Here is a 23,644-nt window from a genome sequence, read left to right as displayed (position 1 = left end):
GTGCTCCACAGCTCCATCCTTTCTCAAGGAGGTACCATCACCTCAAACACCAGGATGGTTCCTCTGACAGGTGACAGATGAGGAAAGAATGAGTCACTGACGAGGCGTCCTTCCCCAAAGCAGCCTCTCATCCTATTAGGAAAATCCAGCACAAATGTTGACTGATGAGCAAAGCCAACCCCCCAGAGCACTTCTAACAGTGAAAGAGAAGATGAGAATCCAGACAATTAGGTTTCCACAAGAAATCTGTCCAGAAAAAGTATTTGCCAAAAAGAACCATTAACAGGAGTCAGTAAGAAATGAAGGGAAGGATGATCTTGTGACTGGGGCCTTCCTGTATCCTCCATCATCACATTCTCTGTGGCAAGGACTGCGGGTTTTGAAAAATGCTACAAATAACAAAAGGCATCAAGCAACAGACAAAAGAAAAATTTTTTTGCAAGCTAGGGCTAATACAGCTGTTTCACTGGTCTTGTGGAATTTTTCAGGGGCAACGTCTCTTTAAAAGCAGGATGGAAACAAAAGTTAAAATGAAACTGGAAAGTCAGAAAAGTTTCCTCAAGGTGCTTGCAAAATGAACACTGTCCCCAGTCCCCTGGGTCTGTATCTGTCCTTCACCTGCAGGTAATGAAAATGCTCAGACCTTTACAAATGATGGGCTTGGGAAACAGCAAAATGTTGTCTGGCAGAAGGGGATGGCAGGGAATGGGATGGCAGGGAATGGGATGATGGGGAATCATCTCTGCCCTGGGTGTGAAATATAATTCACCTGAGAATGAAAAGAATTTGAGGTTGCAAATGCAGAGGAATGCTCCTGGTTCAGCTGGGCTTTGCTCTGCCAGGAGGCAATAGGACAATTAATGCTTTACAAACTGAGGACAAGCAGCACAAGGAATGATTTATCCCCTCCACATTCTTCCCTGTTCCTTGTAATTAGTTCACTCCAGAATACCAGAGTTTGGACTGGTTTCTTCCTTTAACTTCAGGTAGCTTAGCCATAATTTGTGTCCTTGTGTATCCTCAGCCATCCCTTTTTCACAGCCCATTTCCTCCCCTCTGCCAAAATGTGGACAGTGGGACCTGACAACAGATATTCAGGATCTCAGACATTTATTTAAAACCTGGCAGGCGTGTTGGACCCAAAGCCCCAGCTTCAGGTCCCTTGTGCAAGGCAGGTAATGTCAGTGCCACTCCAGTATTTTCCTCTCCTCCAAATCAAGCCAATCATTTCCCTTTTAATAAAATATTGGGGGGTCTCCAAAATGTGTGGTTTATTTTCAAAGCTGCAGCCAATTATAACTGTGGGAATTGCTAAACATTTCCAAATGTGAAAACGCTTTTCACCTCTTGGGTTCTGCACAGGGAAACACCCAACACTGACTCCACCAGCTTGGACAAGAGAGGACGTGTGTGTTGCCTGCACTGATTGATTCACACCTCACCTTTCTGCCCTTGGTTCTGATTACTCAGGGTTAGGGGAGTCCCAGGTTTTGATAAAATGCTCCTCTCCAGCCCTTCCAGGTCAGCTCCCCTACCTCCACACATCTCTGGTTCCAAAAGACGACAGAACCGTGGGTCTCAGAAGGAACAGACTCAAGGAACTCATGGATGGTAAAGAAAAGAAGTCTCACTCTTTAATTTGCTGCTATAAATCAGCATCATCTGAAGATGATGTGAGCAGTCAGCACTGCCCTGGACCTTGCAGACCCAGCAGTGAGAGGGAGGAGAGAGACAACCGTGTGTCCCTGCAGCCCAAGGAACATGTTCTCAGCCCAGGGAACATCCCAGCTTTTAGGGGTTTTTTGCTGTGGACTACCACGTCCCCAAACCAGAACATCTGTGAGCCACCAAACATAGGAAACTCAATAACCTTCAAGAGGGAGTTTGAATATCACACAAAGGTTAATTAAATAAAGCTTAGCAGCCCCAAAATGCAGCCTGGCCAAAGATACGAGGACGTTCCTTTCCAAGGTGGCACTCATTGCCACGCTGCCCCGGGCCCAGCTCGCCCCACAGGCCGTGACCCCAGGGTTCCTTTGTTTGACCCAAATTTAATCAGCTTCCTTCTCTGATTCCAGCAAATCCCACTGCGGATGGCAGCCAGGAATAAAGGCTATTGTACAGCATGGAGCTGTGCTTCACAGCAAGTCACGATAAGTGTTTCCTTTCCAAACATCCAAGTTCCCCAAACACCACGAAAGCCGAGAGGAGATTGTTGGAGCTTTGCAGATAAAACAACAGCGACGATAAAACATAAATAAATCAGGGCATCCCTCACTCCAAAGCCTCTCCTCTTCCAGCTTGGAGTTATAGGAGGAATTTGGCAGGGCTGCTTACCATGCTGGCAGTGAGGGCCCTGGAAGCCAGAGGAGCAGTGACAGAGCTGCGAGGATCCCTCTCGGTAGCTCCCACTGTTGAGACAAATGCCGTAACCACAGGCAAGGGGGAAGAAGAGGATGACTCAGCATCGGAAGGGCAAACACCCCACCACTGGTGACATGCCCACAGCCCCAGAGGACACTTGAGTAGTGATAAAAAACCACCATCAAATCGTTTGGGAAAGTTGATTTTTTTTCTGCTTGACCGTGCGGTGCTCAATGCACAAAGTCTCAACATTTAGGACAGGAAGGAAATTACCTCGGGGGATGTCTAAGAGCTTTCCTTGGGAACTCACAGGAGACATCAGGGCTGTGGTGAGATGATGCTTTTCCAGCCAACAAGTAGGTAAAACAGTCAGAAAATGACTCATGCAAGATCTCGAGGCAACAAATACAAGTTACTTGTGTTGAAATTGGAGGGATCTTTCTGGAACAATCTGCTGGGAGCTGCTCCCACCTCTGCACCGGGCTTTGCCGGGAGCTGGCTACCCCAACGTGCGTCACCTTCGGGCGGCCCAGAGGATGAAATGGAGCTAAACTGTAAGTAAGCCTCAGCAGCCACGTTTCTCTGTTCTCACCCAGCGGAGTGTAAAATGGACACAGAGACACAGAATGCTCAATTAGGCTTCTGAAATCCACCTTTCCAAATCGTCCCCATAAACCCACAAACAAGGTTATGGTTTTTCCAGGGAAGTGTGTACTTCTCATAACTCATGAAATGCAGTTCATGGTTTATATTTGCCCCTGGGAAATGCTGATCTCAAAAGCAGAAACGTTGTGAGCAGGGGCACTGTCACGTGTGTGGTGCTTTGTCGGGGGGTAAGGACGCAGAACAAGCATCCATCTTCCTCTCTGAATCTGTTTAAAGATTTGGACAATGAAATTTTCTCTCTGTTCACTGATCTGGACAGAGCTGCAGTGACGGCCAGCTCCTCTCCTCCTCATTCTTTTTCTCTCACCTCCTCTTTTCCTTCCACTTTTCGTTGAACAAACTGCTACAAACTCCAAGAGCAATGGGAATACATCTCACAAAAACCTGGCAAACCTGGAACAAAGAGCATCAACTGATGACACAGAGCAAGATACACCTGGTCCAGCAGCTCCCACTCTCCCACCCCAACCCTCTGCTGAGCCCAGGCTGGACTGTGGAGAGCCGTGGGCTAAGAGAAGCCGTGGGGACCAATCTATTCCAGCTGATGCATCCCAGGAAGGAACACACTGCAGCCACCAATGGTGTCACAGGGCCTTCAGGTCAGTTACCAACTAAACATACAAAGCTGTGATTAAATTACAACCCCTCGTACAATCTGGGACCACCTGGCAACAATTACAGCAGCACTCACTGAACTGAGGGTCCCCATCGCACATGGGCTGTGCTGGCTGCAGCTTCTCCTTCCTATTTGCAAGTTGGGAGCCCCCCTGGCTTCTCTTCCCATTCCAGCTAAAGCTGTAACTAATTAGTGACAGAAAAAGCAGGTCTGTGATTAACACATTTCATTTTGTGTCATTATAACTGGCACCCCGCGCAGGCTTCCAAAATGGCTCTAAAATTCTTGGCACAGAACACCCCACGCTGGCTCCAAAACACTAATTGTGCACTCAGAGAAAAAGGGATCACAGATGGAAACAGTGCAAGGCAGGGGTTGCACTTTTGGGGCAGGACAGCTTGTGCACACCAGGAGATAAATCTGCAAAGTTACCAATTGTCAAAGACAACTCAAAAGTCTGAGGCAGCCACACGAAATCCAAGCTGGGAAAGGGCAGGGATTACCTTTCCAAAAGGAACCCAAAGCTGGTGGGTGTCAACTTGTCACGCCTGAAAAATCAGTTCTAACCTGCAGTAGATGGAAATCTAATAACCACGCTACTGAGTTCCCACTATTGAATCCCCCAGACATCAAATATTGGCTCTGTTTTTTCTTACAGGAACACAATTGACTTCCTGATTTCTCCTCTGTGCTAAATCCTGCTCCTGGCTCACACAACACCTTCTGCCAAAGCTGGTGCTGACTGGGGAGGTTTTGTGATTAGGGAGGTTTGCTGAAGGTTTAGGTGAATGTGCCATTCTCCAAATATTCACATTTGCCACCAAAACACACCCTCTTGCCAGACAGAGCTATGTACCTGCTTAAAGGACCTTTCTTCTATCAATTCTTTTACCACACAGGGACATCCTGGGTTAGGCCAAACACCACCAGCTTTGCACCTTCCATGCACTGGAGCCGAAATCCTCAAGCCTCAGTGTTGGCTCTTTTAAGGACCTGATGATTTTTCAAACCCCCTCCCTGCAGAAGAGAGGATTATTTATAACACAAAGGTAGCATTGAAGCCCTAACACTCGTCTCCCTGAACTAATGAGCCCGTGATGAAATGCTGCTTCACAAAGCCAGTTATCTTCTCATCTAACGCTTTAGTCGCTTTCCATGGCCACGTATCCCTGGGGACTGCAGTGATCCCATGTCAATCCCGTGCTGGCAGAGCACTGGAACTTGGGAAGCTCTTTGCCAAGCACCCTGCTCAGCTGAGCCCTGATGTCTGTGGATTGCAAATACTTCCCTGCACAGCGAGGCAGGAACAACTTCCCATCTCCAGGTGTGTGCCAAGGTGTTCCAGGGCTGCAGCCTCCAGGTTTTCCCAGCTCTGGTCATGCAAGAGGGGCTGTCTTTTCTTTTAGTCCTTTCCTGCAGGCCTCAGCACCGTAAGACAGAATGGGCTGCCCAGCCAAATTACAAAGTGGCTTGGTTTTTCCTGAATCTTTCACCTTAAACACCTAGAAACCACATTTTCATGAGGGTCCCAGCAGAGCCAAGCCTGGCTCCAGGGTGCCCAACTCGCCGGCAGCACTCGGCTCTCCGAGCAGCTCAGCGAGACCCAAAGCACAACAATGGAAAATATTAGAAGCAATTTCAGCAACACAAATCAGGGGTTAGAAGACAGGGGTGTTATTCTTGGCAGTGCCCCAGATTTCCTGAATGAGCTGGACAATTCCCTGCTCTGTGCTGCAGGCTGGCACATACCGAGTGGAAATCATAATAACCTACTTCCCAGCCCGGGGGAGGGTGGGGGCTGCGGGGCTCCCCCTCCGTGCCCTCCAGGCCTCCTGCCAACGAGCTCCTAATTCAGAGCGACAGAGTTTAATGCGATGAAATTTGGGAAAAGGGTAATGACACTGTTCGGGGAAACGGGAGAGAAAGAATAAATTATGGGAAGCATCACCGCCTTGTGCTCAGGCAGTGTCCTTTGTGAGGGTTCAGCGAGGCAGGATCCTCGGGAAGTCGGAGACATGAGACTGATTTAAGACAACGAGCAATGAAGAAAAGAAACGTTTGGGCTCCCTGAGGTACAGCCCAGCCACCCCCTGCCTGGGCAGAGATGGGCTCCCAGGGGAGCCCATGATGGACCTTTAGCCAGCAGGCAAGAGGTTCAGGAGTTCAGTCACAGCCTTTCAGCTGACTAAACAATGAGCCTCCAGCAGCCAGGAGGCGATGGACAAAGCAAAGCCGCCTCTCAGGGAAGTTAAACTGTCAGCCGGACGCATTTCCTGCCGAGCCTTCCAACCTGTGCCACAAACCTGAGCTGCCTGCCCCATGATGGTGCACGTGGTCGGGCTCTGGGGCTGTGCTGGGCTCCAAGGTTATGCCAGGCTCCAGGACTGTGCCAGCCTCTGGGGCTGTGCCAGGCTCCAGGGTTGTTACAGGGTGCAGGGTTGTGCCAGGCTCCAGGTCTATGTTGAGCTCCAGGGGTGTGCCAGGTTTCCAGGGCCATGCCAGGCTCCAGGGCTGTGCCAGGCTCCAGGGTTCTGCTGGCCTCCAGGGCTGTGCCAGCTCTGGGGTTGTGACAGGCTCTATGGCCGTGCCAGGCTGCAGGACTGTGCCAGCCCCCAGGACCATGCTGGGTTCCAGGGCTGTGTCAGGCTCTATGGCCATGCCAGGCTCCAGGGCTGTGCCAACCCCCAGGACCATGCTGGGTTCCAGGGCCGTGTCAGGCTCCATGGCTATGCCAGGCTCCATGGCTATGCCAGGCTCCAGGGCTGTGCCAGGCCCCAGGACCATGCTGGGTTCCAGGGCTGTGTCAGGCTCTATGGCCATGCCAGGCTCCAGGACTGTGCCAGCCCCCAGGACCATGCTGGGTTCCAGGGCTGTGTCAGGCTCCATGGCTATGCCAGGCTCCATGGCTATGCCAGGCTCCAGGACTGTGCCAGCCCCCAGGACCATGCTGGGTTCCATGGCTATGCCAGGCTCCATGGCTATGCCAGGCTCCAGGACTGTGCCAGCCCCCAGGACCATGCTGGGTTCCAGGGCTGTGTCAGGCTCCATGGCTATGCCAGGCTCCAGGACTGTGCCAGGCTCCAGGACCATGCTGGGTTCCAGGGCTGTGTCAGGCTCCACGGTTATGCCAGGCTCCATGGCTATGCCAGGCTCCAGGGCTGTGCCAGCCCCCAGGACCATGCTGGGTTCCAGGGCTGTGTCAGGCTCCACGGTTATGCCAGGCTCCAGGGCTGTGTCAACAGAGCAAGCACAGCAGGTCCCCCTGTGCGTTCCTTCCCTTCTCACCAGGTGGAAACTCGGCAGAGTTGGCAGAAAGAAACCCAGTTCGGTGTGGGGTAACTCCCCCTGGAGCCTTTCACGGGCCGTTTGTGACTAACAGAAGTTTTTCTTTTAATGAGGCAATTACAATTCAGCTGCTTTCTGCTCAGCACTGGGGATGCTCCCATGGGTTTTCATCATGTCTCAGACCCCGATGCTTCCTCAAACGAGCATTAATCTCCTTCTTACCTAGGGCCAGGCTTTACCTCCACCTGAGCTGAAAATCAGAAGACAGCAGGATCTCACCTGGATAAAAAATTGAGTTAAAGACAGCTTAGACCAGCTTCAGACCAACAGCTCAGGCTGAGCTTCTCCAGGTCACATTGCAACAGTGACAGTGTCACCTGCACTAAATCTAGTAAAGGTCTCCTCTTCAGCCTCTTCACAGCTCTCCTTGGTGCCTTTCTGCCTCACCATGTCCTTTCTGAAGGTGCCAGCAGCTGGCCCAAGAGCACAGACAGGCTGTGGGTGGCTGAGCTGCAGCTCTTCCACTCACATCAAGAGTTCCAGACTCAGTGGGACTCAGCTTTTCAACATCTCCAGCTGAAAGTGGAGATCACAGAGATTACCTGACATGCCCCTCACCCTAATCACCGAGGGCTTTACCTGTGTTATTGAACCCAGGTGGAATTTAAGTAGAATCTCAGAGGCCACTTGAAACCAGGCAGCTCAGTCTGAGAGTTAAATTATCAGGGATCAGGCAGGTAAAGAAGCTGATGCCATCCTAAAAATGCAAAGGGTGCCTTGACGTCTGACCTTTCTCCTTCCCAAAGAGATGAACGGTCCAGGACAGAGGGCAATGGAAGGCAACAAATCCTCACCCTCTGGTGTCAGCAGAAGGGACAAAAGACAGAATCCTGCCAGGGACAGGGCTCTGTGCCTTCACCCCTGACAGCCCCAGGGGTGGCAGGAGCAAGGCCAGCTGTCACCATTTCAGAGGGCACACAAGGAGAGGACCAAAAACATTCTTTGAGATCGGTGAGATCTTTGTATCTGTGAAATTTTCCATCTCTTTCTGAGCTATTTGCTCCCAGCAGAGCGGCACCCTCCCAGTACTGTCCCCAGAGCTCTGCAGTGTCCAGTTCCCCACCTGTAAGAGCTCAGACACACAAAGCTGCACGTGAGGAAGGGGAGGACACCCCAGTTCTGTTACAAACAGCCTCCAACAGCTAACAGTGAGTACATCCAGTGCAGTAGCTGCAACAAGGCAAATTCCTCTTCCAGGCACCAGGCCAGCTCTGAGAGCCCAAAGAACTCTCCTGAGCTGGGAGAGGGTGCTGGGACCTCCCATCTCATAACGGTGTTTAGGATCACCATCAGTGTTAGACAGTATTGTCATGTTCAAACAAGAAGGTGGCAGCAGGCCGTGGCTGGTTACACACGAGCCTGCAATGCTGAAAATTTCCCCTCACGTCGACTAGATATTTTTATTTTTAAGGAGAAGTGATGACCAGCAAAGAGCAAACAGAGCCCTGCAGTGAGGAGATGCCAGTCCCCAAGAGAGAGCAAGACATCCTCACTGGAGAGTTTCTACTGCACTACAGCCCTAATTAAACTGTCAGCAGCCATGCCCTTCCCCTCCCCAGTGCTCCTGGAACACGATCAATGATCTCTGGAGGCAGATAGGAAGGGCCACAAATCCCGCTGACATGTTCTGGCACAGCTCTGGGGCATTCAGCAGAGCCACAGCAGCAAGCACAGGCTGACCCCAGACTGCTACACACCGACCAGAGAAAGCTCCAACATCCATAAACAATCCCCTGGCTGTGTGCCCCTGCCCCAGCACCCCACTGATGGTTACTGACAGCTCCCTGCCAGACCTTCCTACCCCTCCTCTGCTCCAGAAGGACACACTGGTGTCAAGGCCAAAGCCACCAGCAGGAAAAGACATCACACCCCTGCAAACCAACACCCAGGAGCTCCTCGGGATGAGGGTTTGGTTCCACAGAGCCCAGACACGCTCCCCAGGACAGCCCAGAGATGGGGACAAACACCCTGGCTTGGGGCACCTGCAGGGGCCAGGCAGAGCTGTCCCATTTGCCCGTGGGATGCTCCTCCAGCTGCTGCCTGTGGGAGTCTGGAAAAAGGGAGCACAATTCCCACTGCTCCACCTCAGCCCTAACCTGGTGGCTGCTCTCCTGCTGTCCCCAGGGGCTCAGATGATTCACAGAGCAACATGATTTTGTTTTCTGCCCCTGGAAGTGCCCCTGCCTGTGCTGAGGGCCAGCAGAGATGAGCTCCCTGTTGTGCCTGTTGCACTTGGGGTACATAAACACCCATTTTTCTGTCCCAGAAACAAGGTTACAGCACATCCTGCATGTGAAACCAGTGGTATCCAACTGGGTTTGAAGGGCTGAGCGGGGACAGAGCTCGCCAGCTTCAGGTCATGATCCGCCTCAACCTCCCCAGCAGCCCAGCAGCAATTCCTGCAGGAGTTTTTGGGCTGCTGTCACTCTGCTTTTGGGACTGGCTGTCCTTCTCTTCTTCACTCCAGCCCAGCCCTGCAGTGAGCAGCGTGTGAGGACCATTCCCAGCCCCAGTGGTGAGAAGGATGAGTTCAGAGCATGGCCTGAGCAGCTCTATTTCCTTTTCTCTGCTTCCTTCCTGTGTGGAATTACTCATCTCCTTGGCAGGAAAAATCATCACAGAAGGTGCTTTTCTGAGTTCAGCTGAGGTTATTATCTGCTCACTGACAGGGGGTTACAAGGCACCCGTGGAGCTTCCTCTCCCCAGTGGGTTGCTCTCCTGTGCCACAGCTTGGAATAGGAAGAATAAAGACTGGTTGTTTGACACACCTTTTTATCCCGTTGGGGGTTTCTTTTAAAACACCTTTTTATCCCTTTTTTTAAAAAAAAAAAAACCCTTTGCTTCAAGCAACAAAGCCCAGGGCAGGCACAGACGGCCTCTTCACAGAACAAAAGGCAAGCAGCTGTGGGAGACATCTTCCTGTCTTGGAGGTCAGTCCCAATCCCAATCCCAATCCACAATGGAGTTGACCATGGCTGGCTCTGATTCCGCTGATGGCAGGGCAGCTCAGATCCCAAATGCTCTGCTGGTTCTCCTGCCTACTGCTTAAATCCAAGCTGCTTTTCTGTGGGGGACGTGGAGAGCACCTCCAAGGCCCAAATCAGAAAAGAATCAGGCACCGAGGCAGGGCACTGACCCCGCAGCACTGGGAGCATGCAGGGCTCTGCACGAGGTGACATTTGGTTCTACACATAAGTTCGGCTCGATTCAAGAGGTTTTTCTTTGCTCTCAACACCTCAGAAGCAGTTTCCAGTTAAATGTTTCCCCAGCTGGACGTGGCCGCAGGGTTTAGGGGAAGGAGCGGGGAGTGACACAGCAGCTGCCTCCTGTGTCAGGCAGAGAATCTGGAGGGAAATAGGGAATGTGGGGCCCACAGGGATAAAGCTGCATCTGTCTTCTGCAACAACAGCATAAAATCATCTTACAGGCTGATATTTGCACATCCCCATCATGTGCAAACCTGAATACGTCTCGCAGCTTCCCCCCCAGCTGGGGGAAGGGAATTCTGTCTGGCAGGGAATTGCACTGGGAGAGAGCAGGAATCCAGCCACAGAATCCCAAAGCCTCAAGTTCTGGGTCTCCACCCCAGACCTGACCAGTGCCACCCCTTCCTCTGGGGCTGTGTGTCCCCTCCTCCAGGCTGACACTGCAAAATCAGCACCCTGAGCCCAGCTCACCCTCTGGATACGGGAGGGAGCAGGCAAGGGGAGGGATGCAGGATCCCAAACCTCTCACAGGGCAGTTCCAAACTCAGCCAGTCTTAAAATAACAAACCCAGCCCCTGACACACCTTCTCAAAGGAGCTTCCAGAGCTTCTGCCAGTGGCGCCATTGGAAACACTAAATTGGGCTTGATTTGAAACATGTAGTAGCATTTGGCAAGTGGATGAACGGCTGGAACCCTGAAACCCTTTCATGCAGCAATGTGGAAATTCTCAAAAAATGGAAAGCAACAGGCAGCACTTCCCAAGAAGCCAGAAGGAAACAATAATAATAATAATAATAATACCACCAGAAAAAAATGAAACTAAAAAAACCCCATGACAGTTATTTTTCAGCACATTTTTAAAGACATTTAAAGACATTTTTAGAGCATTTTCTGCAGGCACAGGACTTGAAATGAGCCAAAAGCAAAGAAGTTGAGCCGAGGAGAGCGACACTCACGGTGCAGGCAGCCGGCATCCCCTGCGAGCTGAGACCACCCTGGGCAGCACCTGTACGTGGTCTGGGACCTCAGCTGGTACACCTGCCTGTAGCCCGTGTAATACACAACCCTGAAACACAAAAACCCCGCCAAGGTAAGCTCCCGCAGGACAAGGAAACCGGGAAGAGCAGAATTTGTAGCTGCAGGTGCAAACAAAGCGAGGAACTGGGTTTGCAAACGTGCTGCCATTGTTTTCCACGTGGGCTGGCAGTGATCACTGATGCTAAGAAAACACTCCTAATTTGCTCTAATTAGGAACATAAGAGACAACACCCAGGTTTTCATGGCACCCCAGATTATTTTTTCTCCTTTTCTAGATTATTTCTCAGCTCTGAGCTCCTCTCTTGCACTACTTGCTCACAAAGGAAATGTAAATTTTAACAACAGGTGTTCCTGCTTTAGTGAGCAGGAGCAGGTGTCTCTAAGGGGCTGGCGAGCTAAAAAATTGACACAACCCTGATGGCAACACCAAGCTACTCCAAGAGCTGTGTTGGACACAGCAAGGCTCCACAGCTTGGCAAGGGAACACTGAGGGTCCCTTTAACTACTCCCAATAGTTCCCTCCAGGGTGGGAGCTGGGGGAGTAAAGCAGGGACTGATCTGAAGCGTAAATAAATAAAAGCGACACATTTTTTCCCCGGAAATTTGGTGTTGTGTGTTTGTGAGAATTGAAACACAGATAATACTTCTGAAGCCGATTTTTAAAAAGCTCCGTTGGCAGAACATGAAACTGCTCCACCAAAGCAAATCAGGCAAACAACAACAAATATTTGGCACAGCAGATGTGTTGTGCATGTCCACTGAAAATATTTATCCTAACTTAGTCGAGTTGTTTGATTTTGTCTGAATGTTCCTACAGAAAAAACCCCAAATAACAGTGAACTGTTAATTCCCGGGAAGGAAACCTTCTGCGACTCCTGCGTGCCAATGTGGAAGCACAGCTGAGGAAAATAAAAGCAGATACCAATTTTTTTTTTTGGTTTTGTATGAGCTGTTAACAAATTATGAAGGAAACTGTTGTGCTCCAGAAGCAGCTGAGAAAGCAATTCACAGGCACCAGGCTCCAGCCCACCAGGATCCTCTTGGTACCAGGAGCTCTCTCCAGCCCAGCCCAGCGGAAAGGAGAAGGGGAGATGCTGGATGCAGGGTGGTGTGAACATGACAAGGAGGCTCAGGAATGGGGAGGAAAAGGTAGAAATAGTGATGTAGGACAGCTCAGAGCTCCTTGTGCCCCAGCAGTGCCCTGAGCAGCCTCAGTCCCACCCTCCTGGGCGGCTCTGTCGGACACTCCAGACCCTTCAGCTGGTCCAGGCAGCTCTCAAGGACAGGCAAATATTGTGACAGCCTCGGTGCCTCTGGGTATCTGGGTGCTGCAGACGGGAAAGAGCCACACAGGAGATACTTTATCTTCAGTGTTTCTCTTTTCCTTTGTTTTAAGGAATCCCTGGCGCAGAAAACGGGGAATGAGCCAGAACTAATGGAACCCAGGAAATCCTGCTGTGTCCTGCTGCTGGAAAATCCCCTTCCAGCCCCTCTGGGATAGCACTGTGATTCCTTCAAGCTTGGCTATGGAGGGCTGAGCAAAGCTACCTGCTGTCATTACTCACTGGGAAGCTGCACAGCCGGGAGCAAACCCATCCCTCTGCCAGGCACACGGAGCAACGCAGCCCGAGGATGCTCCAACTGAGCAGATGCTGCTTTTCCCAGTCACCTCCAGGAACTCAGGGACACCGAGGCCAATTTCAGGCCAGATCCTGGAGCTGTGAATACACTTCCTGAGCCCCACGCTGCCAGAGCTGGTCCAACTGGAGCAGCTCCAGCATCCCTGTGAGCGCCGACACCGCGCGCTCCACTGCCTCAGCTGCCTGGCACAAGGGAACTTGGCAGGACAGCTCCCAGCTCTTGGAAAAGCTTGCTGCAATGGGAACTCCCACAAGTTTGGAGAGAGGGGATCTGGGACAAAACCTTGCCCAAGGAATGCTCTGCTGATAGTGCTTTCCCTGTCTGGATTTCACAACTCCTGGGGTGAAATCCCTCAGTGGCTTCCGCTCTGTGTTTCCAACAGGAACAGTTTTAGCACTGGGCTGTTCTGATACTTGTAATGAAGCAGAACAGAAAGTTATTTCATTTCAATCCCTTGATTTGTGATGTCAAACCCATCCTTTAAGGAGCTGAAGGGGCTGCTGGGGCTGAAGAGCTCCCAGCCTTTGAAGTCAAAGCAGACAGGGCACCCATCCTTTCAAAGCCTTCCCTGAAAACACAACCAAGAGTCAGACTCTGTTTGCTCCTTTGTTACCAGGACACAGATCTCATCACCAGGGTAATTACTGGCAATTACAGGTTAGGAGGAATTCCTAAAGTCAGGACTTAAAAGCTGTCTTGAGTCCAAGATGTTTTTTTGAAAGACAACTATCATTTGTACTCTGTAAAGGCTTGTAACTGCCTAATGAGGCCGGAAAAGCAGGTGGAGGACGGAAGCAGCTTGGGCATGTTGTGGTTTGGCTGCTGGCTAGGTAAGAAAAGTTCATTATTTGTCCTGTAACACATGTCCAGAGCCCTCCTTCCGCAGGGCCTCCTGCCTGAGCTCCCAGCTCTGGCCAGCTGGGAACTCAAGGGATGCTATGATAGGTGGACAAGAACTCAGGGTATGTTCCAACTCTGTGCTCACCTGTGCAAGCCCAACTCTGCTCTTCTGACGTGGGTCTGAGCATGGTCCAGCTCATGGAGTGAAAGGAAGGTGGTGACCCTGCAGCAAATCCTGCTGAGCACCACCCCAGCAGTCCCTGCCCTCACAGGTGGTCCTGCACCACCCCATCCCCTGCACCACGGCCACATCTGCTGTTGTTTGAGCCAATAACCCTCACTTGGCCCCAGCTCCCGCCATCAGCTCTGTGAGACAAGAGGCACTGAGGGGCTTTGAGGAGGAGACATCTAAAAGTACAGGAATAGTGCACGTGATGTGAATAAGCCATTCCATTAACGTGCCTGGGTCATAGGAAACAGATGCCATACATTGTCTGAAGACGGGAAACAGCCCACCACGAGGACAAAGCTCCTTCAGAATAAAAACAATGGATAGACCTTCTCTTCAGAAATTCCTTCTTAGCTTAATAACTCTGAGCATCACAGAAGTGCCAGGCTGAACCAGAAGCCCCTCCAGCAAAATGTCCAAAGGGTTTACCAAGCTCTCGTGGTCTCCTGCTTTGAGCCAAGAAGCAGTGAAGTAGCTCCACCCCTTACTGGCAGTTTGTGGGGTCAGGGCCACATCTCTGCTCATGGGACTGTTCATATCAAAGTGTAAAGGAACTGCTCTGTCCCCTGCTCATAGAATCACAGAACAGTTTGTGTTGGAAGGGACCTCAAAGATCATCTAGTTTCAACCTCCTGCCATGGGCAAGGACACCTTCCACTAGCCTGGTAAGTGCCAGGTACCACAGGCTTCCTCCAAGGCGTTTCCTCCTCTTTCCCTTGAGAGTTGTGGAACATCCAGGTGAGCCCCAGCCACACTGGCTCATCACTGAGACCCCTTGGAGGGCACCAAGGCATTCCCGAGGCTGTTTGCCATTCCAGAACACAGCCAGGGCAGCAGGATGGGCGCACAGGTGGCTGTCCCCATCCCTCAAGAGCTGTGCAGCCGCTGCCGGTGAGCACCGTCCTCACTTCCCTGCTGCTGCTGAGGAGTGGCAATCACTTTTCCTCCCACGGGGAGCAGCCCAGGGCGGAGGGAAGTGCACCTACCTGCGCTCGTAGCCCGTGCACCAGCGGCGGCCCCCGCAGTCCTGCTTCCACACCCTGACCGCGCGGGTCAGGGCCTGCACACACGGCTGCCGCAGCCCCACGACCCCCAGCTCCTGCTCCGCGCAGACGTTCGGCCTGGGACAGAGAAATGCAGGGATGTGAGGGAGGCAGGGCATCCAGAGGGTCACAGCTGCGAGGGCTGCAGTGCTCCCACTGCCTAAATTTCCTGCTGACAGCGCAGGAAGGGCTTGGGCAGCCCCAGCATCCACCTCCTCAATGAGTTCAATCACTGCAGGGAAAAGAAACAGTGCCAGGTGGACCAGGCACAGGGGTGGTTTCTTGCTCGTTCAGAGCTAAGGGCTGCAAGGGTAATTCCAATAAATCAAAGAAATGCACCTTGTTTTTTCTCTAATCCTAACTCCTTCTCCAAGCACAAGCCAGGGGGTTTAACTAAGGATGAAGAGGGAGACATTTGTCCCTGACTCTGTGAGACACTTGGTATTTGGGGCTGCTTGTGTTGCTTCCAACTCTTCCAAAGGGACCCAGAGTTTTCACAGAGATACTTTCTATAAAAGAAGTGAAAATAACTGATTTGGACGTGGTGAAGCTTAGAGGTTGCAGTTGGCATCTGACTGCTCCGGGCTGCTTGATTCCAACCCCAGCGTGCTGGCACAGGGCTCTGCTCCAGTGCCTCATCCAAGAAGTCCTGAAAGTAACTGTCAGGGCAGGAGCACAAAACCTTGACGTGGGGAGAAAAAGCTGCTTCTTCCAAAACCTTTATCTGCTAAAGGACACCCCTTTTTTGAAGAATTAAATGCCTTGAGGAAGGCGGCTTGGAGTCTGCACCCCACACCACACTGGCTCCACAGACAAAGGGAATTACAGTGATCCCCTGGCTCCGAGAGACCATCTTCTGGCAGGAGGCCAAATTTGCAAGGAAGTTTTCCAGAGCAGCCAAATGATTAACACCAAACGGTAACTGTAAAATGTAATTAAAAAGAGCAGCCTACGTGCTGCTGGAGTAACAGCAGCGGGCAGGGAGGAACGTGGAGTAAGAAAGATTTGTGAAGAGAAATAAAAGCAGCAGGTCTGGGAAGAAAGGGCAAAGTATTCACACAAGCATCATCTCTCGCACTCACACAACAGTAGCATTTCAGCTAAACCGAGGAGTTCCCCCCTACAGGCAAAGACTATCCAGGTTTTCAATTTTCTATTCCCCTTTTTGCACATCTGGTAGCAAATAAAGAAACCCACAACAGCTTCCTCCCCCCTGCCCCTTCACTCTCTGCTCCTCGCTTCACCCCTGGTTTGAAAACACTGCATTTGGCTCCTGCTTTTCCATTCCATGCCCGACAAAACCGCTCCGGAACTCTTTCTTCCTACTCACATGTGGGGCTGCAGTTTGCTCCCAGCAGCCAGCGGAGACATTCGCAGCGCCAGGATGAGTGACAGTGCCACTGCAGGAAACTCCATCGCAGCCGCTCCTCTCCCTCCAGGTGCTTCCAGCGGTGGTCCCGGGAATCCCACCGCCTCCTCCAGCACGGCTGGCCGGTTCCTCCTCCTCCCAGGCTCCTGCTGCCTCCTGCTCCCAACTTGCCGGTGCCTCTCCTCGCAAAGGACAAAGCTATCGGAGCACGGGGGAGTCCTCGCAGGGGGAGAGCGGATTTACCATTCCTGGATGCTTCCTCCCTCTCGGGTTCCGCTCAGCGGGTTTCTTCACTTCGTTGCAAATTACAGTGCAGGTTGCAGCTGGGTTTTCCCCCAAACCAAACCTGGCTTCTCATGCTCGTTTGCTCGCAGTGAAATGCGCTGAAGTGACTTTTCCTTCTGGGATTTGCTTCCTGACAAATCTCGAGGACCTGGGGACTCACGAGACCTGGGCTGTGCCCCGCAGCACAGCCCCACGTGGGCTGAGCTGCTCCAGAGCTGCGACCCCCTTCCCAAGGCACTGTGAAATCCTGCCCTTGGCAAGGGGAAGGAAAAAGGAGGGGTGCTCTTCTGGCAGGAGAATCTCACCTCCCAGGGGCTTTTCCCGAAGCAGGCAGGGTGATCCTTCACTCCATCCCCAGAGGTGCAGGCATCCTCCTGCCGGCAGCTCCACACCTTCCTCCGGGGCCGGGAGCGAGGAACTCCGGCACACACACCCCAGAGCAGCCTCCCTGCGGTTCACGAGAGTAACAAAACTTCCCCCTGCCTTTCCCAGGTCCAGCTCCTTTCCCTCACATGCTCTCTTGCCTCTTTCCTCGCTGTCAGTCAGAAATCCCTCCCACGAGCTGTGCCCAGCCCCGAGCAGGGGAGGGGGAGGCCCTGCTCGCAGGGATGGAGCAGCGGTGCTTCGGGGCTGTTTCTCTGCAGGTAGCTCTTCTGGACTACCCAAGGCCAGCTGCGGACACACCACCCCAAATCCCTTTCTCAGAAGCTTGAAGAACATCCCACAGAGATTCAGTCTTCCCCATGCACTCTAACAGATAACAAAATTGATCTCTTCCCAAGGAAATTCTGCTGGCAGGGACACCTCCAACTGCACACAGCAGCCGGCACAGCGGGATGGGGAGGAGGAGAGCAGGGATGCTGCACTAAACATCTCAAGCACCTGCCAGCAAACCCTCCCCAAGGGCCAGGAGGAACCAGAGCAGCAGCCAGGCACCTGTGAGCTGCCCCGGGGCACTCCAGAGCTCACCTGGCCTGTAGCAGGTGCTGATTTCCATCAGAGAAGCAGGATAAGAAGGTTTGGAGGAAGGCTAGGATAGTGTCATGGACATATTTTGTGGCTGAAGGACAACCATTAATCAAGACTAAAGTCCCCAGGGGCCATGCCCAAAAGCTGCTGGCTCTTGGAAAAAACTGAAGCAGCTGCTCCTTACACCAGAAACCTCCCAAGGTCACAGCAGTGCCATAAATCCTCAAGTCAGAGAAAAGAGCAGGTGAGGGGGTTAATGCTTCCACTTAGCAGTAAAATACCAGCCAAGCCTAACGGATGGGAAGAAAACATCCTTCATTCTTTCTCAAGAAGAAAGGCAGCTACATAAAGATGTTTTATAACAACAGAGAGAGCTCCAGGATACAATAAATCCAGGCCTCTGTTTTCCTGTTTGGAATTAAAAACTTAGGACTTTTCTTACAGTAGGGAGCAGGCTGCTCCCAGTTAGAGTTCCAGGGATTTCTCCCAATGGGGAGGGACCGTGCAGAGCCGGGAGTCGGGCTCCCTCTCCAGGACACGGCTCGAGGCCAAGGAAGGGGACTGATGGGTCCAGGCGCAGCTGCCACGCTGCCTCAGGTGACAATCCCGGCTGTGACACAGGCGGGACACAACTCACTGCACGGTCCTGGCTGGCCTGGCATGGCCACCTTCCCAGCCACAGCCACCCCGGCCAGGCTGCCTGCAGGGAGAAGGGGAAGCTCCGATGGGAAAAGCTGCGCTGCGAGGAGTGACTGAGCACAGAGCTCTTTTAAAGCCCCTTTAAAGTTCTCTGCAGTTCTTTTAAAGTCCCTTTAAAGCCAGCAGTGAGGTTTCCCACCTAAAGAGGCCCGTGTGAGCAAGGGCTGCGGAGAGCACAGCCGGGAATTTGTGGGACACATGTGAAAGACAGATATCTGAAACCCAACCCTGCCTGTGAAGTCAATTTAGTATGTTTTCAATTTTATATAATTTCCCAGCACAGCCGCCCACCGAGGATGTCATCCTCTGGCTCTGGGTAAAACAGCCCTGAAAGTGGTCCAAGATATGATATGGCTCCATAAATACTGATGATAATATCTGCAGTCATGCCAGAGACCACAGAAACCGAAACATTAACGTGCCATTCATTCCCCAGCATTATTTAATCTTCACTATCAAGCGTGCTGGATGTGATATGGGCGCCAGGGCTCTCCATGCACAATCCTGTCCCTATCCCACACTGCTCTGGTACCTTCCCAAGGTCTGTCCTGATGATATTTAAGGATCTTGCACATCTGACCCAGATCTGCTTCACAGCAGCTCTGCCTGGCCTCTGTAGACCCACAAATCTTGTTCCTGTGTGGGTATATCGGAGTCTTGCCCAGACCACCTGGGCAGAGCAGAGCATCATTTTGGCTAAGCCCAGGGCTTCCCACTGTACACTGTGTGATGTGTGTGGGTTCTTGTCTGAGCCCTGAAAATCCACAGCAGAGCTGAGACAGGCCTCATACACCTCTGGCTGTGCAACAGTGGTGGCACCTCATACCTTGTACAGCCCCAGGTGCGTGACAGTGATGACACCTCGTACCTGAGACAGCTCTGGGCAGGGGACAGTGACAGCACCCACCACTTTGTACAGCCTTGCTGTGTGATGATGACAGTACCCAGTACCTTGTACAACCCAGGTGCCTATGGTGGCAGTACCTGATACCTGGCACAGCCCTGGGTGTGTGACAGTGACAGCACCTGGTACCCAGGTATCGCTCTGAGCAAGCGACACTGACAGCACCCACCACCCTGCACGGCCCCAGGTGCGCGGTGGTGACGGTCCCAGGTACAGCCGCCGCTGTGTGACGGTGACAACACCCGGTACCCAGGGCAGCGGAGCGGGGAGCGCTGCCGTGCCCCGCACCCCGTGCCCCGCACCCCGCATCCCTCCGGGCGGGCTCTGCCCGGGCACCGGCCAGCATCCCGGGCGGGGTTGCAGTGCCGCCTCCCGGCCCGGCGCGGAGCGAGAGGCGGCCCCGGGCGCTCCGCCCGCCCCGCTCCGCCCCGGAAGGCTCGGAGCGCCCGCCCGGCGCCGCCGCGATGCTGCAGCTGCGGGACGCGGACGAGTCCGGCCCGGCCGGCGGCCCCGGCAGCCCCGGCAGCCCCGGGGCCGCCACGCTGGTGCCGGGGGGGGCCGGGCCGCCCTTCGAGGCTGCCTCGCCGCCGCCCCGGCAGACGCTGCGGCCGCTCAGTGTCCGCACCGCGGGCCGCGCCGGCCGCCTGCGCCAGTACTTCGTGTTCCGGGTGCGCGCCGGGAGGGGCGCGGGGGCAGCCGCGGCCCCGGCCCGCACCCCCTGACCTCTGCCTTCTCCCCCCGCAGCCCGGCACCATCGAGCAGGCGGTGAGCGAGATCCGGGTGGTCGTGCTGCCCGCCGAGGACGGGGAGGTGCAGAGCGTGTGGCTGCTCACCGAGTGAGTTCCGCGGCGGGAGGGGACGGGCGCTCGGGACGGGGGGAGAGGAGAGCCAGAGCAGCCTCGGCCCCGCGGGCTTGGGCCAGAGCCGCACATCGCACAGCGCTTTTCTCTATTAAAGCTGGTGAATATTAACGCGCGCGCAAGGCCCGGAATGGCCCAGGCTGGCTGCAGCCATCGTTACTTCATTATTTCTGTGTAACCCAGCCCTCCAGATCCAGACCGACGCTTCCCAGTTAACCCCTTACGAAATGCAGTCCCACAGACAACCTACTCCTGCGGTAAAGCACGGACGTAGCTTTAACAAACTGACTCCAAGGCACGAGTGTGCAGCGAGGCACAGACCCTCAACCCTGCACTGGCCCTGCTGCTGCAAAGCAAAGGCTGTAACAGAAAATACAGCAGCACTAGGACTTCAGATTTGTTCTCCTCAGCAACTCTCCCGTCTGCCAAGCTGTTGAGTGTTTCTAGCCAGGAGTCAAAACCATTTAACGCTCAGTTGTGTTCTCTCCACAGAATCGATCACTGGAACAATGAGAAGGAGCGCCTTGTCCTCATCACAGACTGGTCCCTCCTGGTCTGCAAGTACAACTTCATCAGCCTGCAGTGCCAGCATGTGACGAGGATTGCCCTCAGCGCCGTGGACACCATCTCCGTGGGGGAGTTTGAGTTCCCACCCAAATCTCTGAACAAGTAAGCTGCCACAGCCACATGTAAGTCTTACATGGTTATTGGGAACAGTTTGAGCTGTCAGCCTAACCACTGGAAAGGTCTGAGAATTCTTCCTTTTGCTTGCTTAACTTTGCAAACGATTCCTGAAGCTGCACTGGAAGACCTCAGAGTAGCTGCTGGCTTGCTGGGATGGTCAGTAGCTGCAGTAACAGGGAGTTGCTCAAGGACTTTCAAGATAAGATGAGTAGATTAGGGAGCAGAAGCTCATCACCATTACATAATGCAGTAAGAAGCAGTAATACCACCTTAGCATGACTAGAAAGCTGTGAATGTCAGGTCCCCTGTACACAGGGACTGTCACAGGCTGTGAAGGATGGCCAGGGTGTCCCAGGAGCTTTACCTTCTTGCTCTCAGCTCCTAAGAATGTCCCTTTGCATGTTTCAGGGGCTGAATCCTTGCATTTCTTGTCTCCAGTAAAATTTACTATCACTTTTATCTCAGCTTCCAGTTTCAAGCAGGTCTTTTTCAGACAGAACATGTTTAGTTAATCTTGCCTCAAAGACTGGAAAGCCTTACCCTGTTCATTCTGCACTATCAGGAGGGAAGGTGTCGGTATCCGCATTCAGTGGGACAAGCAAAGCCGCGCCTCCTTCATCAACAGGTGGAACCCCTGGTCCACCAACATCCCCTACGTGACCTTCACCGAGCACCCCATGGCAGATGCTGACGAGAAGATCTCGTCCCTGTGCCGGGTAAGGAATGGCCTCTGCTGCTCCAGGCAGCACTGAGCTCCTAGGGTGGACATAACTTAGATTATTTTGAAGCAATACCTCAGTTAATCAAACAAAATCAGTTATATCAGAGGTAGAACTTAGAGCTGGGAGCTCCATCTCCCCAGTCTCCAAATTTTGACTTGCAGGGTGGCCCCAGTGCCCACTTTATGCCAGCCACCCATAACTGGCTGAAACACGAAGGAGGCCAAAACCTCCAAAGGTGCAGAGTCCTGTAAAACCCAAAAGCATATGGATCTTGGGCTATTCGTGCTCTTACTTACCTGACAGGCTGATGGACTTTTCATCTAGGGCTGCCAGCTAATTAACAGCTGGTTTAATTGCTCACTGAAAACCTTCACCGAGGTGGTTCTCAATTCTTGTTGCAAGAAGTGCTTCCCTCTGAAGGTTTTCCTAAAATTAGAACGCTATTAAGTGTAACACATCAGTGATCAGGGCAGAACCACAGTCAGAAAAAAACACGTGGTCACTGACACATCTTTACCCATCCAGCCCCTGTGTAAGTCACACACCAGCAGTGTCCCGTGTGAAATTAACTGAATCATTGAGGTTAAACATCAGAATGTGACTATCACAGCACACACAGCCCTGACAGCTACAGCTTTAGTGCTAATCCTTCACCATTCCCTACCAGCAGCTGCGTAACAGTTTGTAAAACAATGCAAAAGCAAGGTGATTTCTTTTCTTTCAGCTGGAAAACTTTCAAACACAGCTGATCCAGGCTGTGAAGAAAGCCCACAAGGAGGGCCCAGTGCCAGGAAGCACTAATGGGGTGTTGGTGCTGGAGCGGCCCATCCTCATCGAGACCTACCTGGGACTGATGTCCTTCATCAACAACGAGGCCAAGCTGGGATACTCCATGACAAGAGGCAAAATTGGATTTTAAACCCCCTTGCGTGTCATCTGTTCAAGGGCAAGTGAGTTGGTGGTGGTGCCCTGGGGAGAGGGTGCTGAGGGGCAGAGCACGTGATAAAGCAGAGTTGTCAGGGGAAGGGAAGGGGGTGGTTGTAGGGCAGTTCCCAGCTTGTTTGGGGAATGCACAGGCTGGATTTGAAGCAGACACAGGGTGGTGTCAGTCTTGTACTGTGCACCTGATTTACAGCCCTCACTGGTCCTTACACAGGATGAATGAGCAGTGGCGTGTTCCGTGTCCCAGTGCCTGTTCTTCCCAGTCCATGAAGTGCCATTGGAACCTGCTAAAACCCCCAGTGCAGAGCAGAACCTTTGTGCCACGGTCCTGCTGTATCCCTGTGTACGGTGTCAAATCCTGTCGTGTGCTTGGGACTGCTTTGTGCTGTTTAGAGGAGCTGCTGTTCCAATCACCGTGATCTCAGTGCTCTGATTAATGCCTGTTAGGAATTTTCGAGGCTGTCAGTCAGTCTTTAACAGTATTTGCTGGCTTTTGCTAAAGCTGCACTGTCCCACCTGCTCAGCAGCAGTCTGTGAACTCAATATGCATTTATGAGCTTCTTGTAAAAACCCCTCTAAGAACCTACTGGAACTTCCTCTCTACTTCTGTTTCTTCGCTGCAGCCACAGAATAAAGACTGTTGTGAGAGAACGTTGCCAAAAGCCTCACAAACACATCTGCCTTCAAAGCTGTTCTTTGTAAAACTGAAAAGGAATTCTATTTTGGTTAGATTGATACTCTTAGCCATTTTTCTTAAACCTACTCTAGAAAACTTTCAGCACTGTGTGTCAGCCTTGGTTCATATATTCCTGCGCTGAACCTCTCATCCAGGGATGAAATTCAGAAGCAGCCCAAGAGATTACTGCTGAAATTGCTCAGGAGGTGACTCTAACAAGCTTTTTCCTTGTGCATGACCTTCTCTCCATGCCCTTTCAATCAGAGTGTTTATCTGCTGGATAAACACTGTGCTGCAGTGGTGGGGAGTTTTTCTGACCTTAATGTGGGTGTTTGTGAAACTCCTGTTGCAGACCATCCTGACTCCAGTTTTCCAAGCTTCTCCATGCATTTTCTAAGTGATCTGTTCACTTTTCATTAACCTTGCAGTAAAGTTAAATTTCAACTCTTATTTGGTCTTTGTTCTTCATTTTCTGGAGACTGAGGCTGTGAAATTAAGTAGCAGAAGAAAAAACATCCAGTAAATTCCTAAACAAGAGGCTCCCT

The 23,644-nt window shown here is 52.4% G+C and overlaps 2 protein-coding genes across 3 annotated transcripts in view; one reads left to right on the top strand and one right to left on the bottom strand.

The window, feature by feature from the left end:
* MEGF6 (multiple EGF like domains 6) overlaps window positions 1-17,133 on the bottom strand; it is a 76,437-nt gene extending 59,304 nt beyond the window's left edge. Inside the window, 3 exon segments of the mRNA XM_039564033.1 lie at window positions 11,155-11,264; window positions 14,933-15,067; window positions 16,320-17,133. Coding sequence (XP_039419967.1) covers window positions 11,155-11,264; window positions 14,933-15,067; window positions 16,320-16,405 — 331 coding nt within the window. The 5' untranslated portion in view covers window positions 16,406-17,133.
* A 2,518-nt stretch (window positions 17,134-19,651) lies between these two features.
* TPRG1L (tumor protein p63 regulated 1 like) lies at window positions 19,652-23,549 on the top strand. Of its 2 annotated transcripts, none has more exons than XM_039563972.1 (6): window positions 19,652-19,883; window positions 19,960-20,051; window positions 20,568-20,744; window positions 21,322-21,475; window positions 22,206-22,427; window positions 22,638-23,549. In XM_039563972.1, the coding sequence occupies exons 1-5, from the start codon at window positions 19,680-19,682 to the stop codon at window positions 22,398-22,400; spliced, it is 822 nt and encodes a 273-aa protein (XP_039419906.1). In that variant the 5' UTR covers window positions 19,652-19,679; the 3' UTR covers window positions 22,401-22,427; window positions 22,638-23,549. The 2 variants fall into 2 exon arrangements, with proteins under 2 accessions (XP_039419906.1, XP_039419905.1); XM_039563971.1 differs by having other exon boundaries at window positions 22,206-22,431.
* Window positions 23,550-23,644: the final 95 nt, after the last annotated feature.

Source organism: Corvus cornix, chromosome 21 (genome assembly GCF_000738735.6).
Source record: "Corvus cornix cornix isolate S_Up_H32 chromosome 21, ASM73873v5, whole genome shotgun sequence".
Lineage (NCBI taxonomy): Eukaryota > Metazoa > Chordata > Aves > Passeriformes > Corvidae > Corvus > Corvus cornix.
This window is presented reverse-complemented; position numbering and strand designations above follow the sequence as displayed.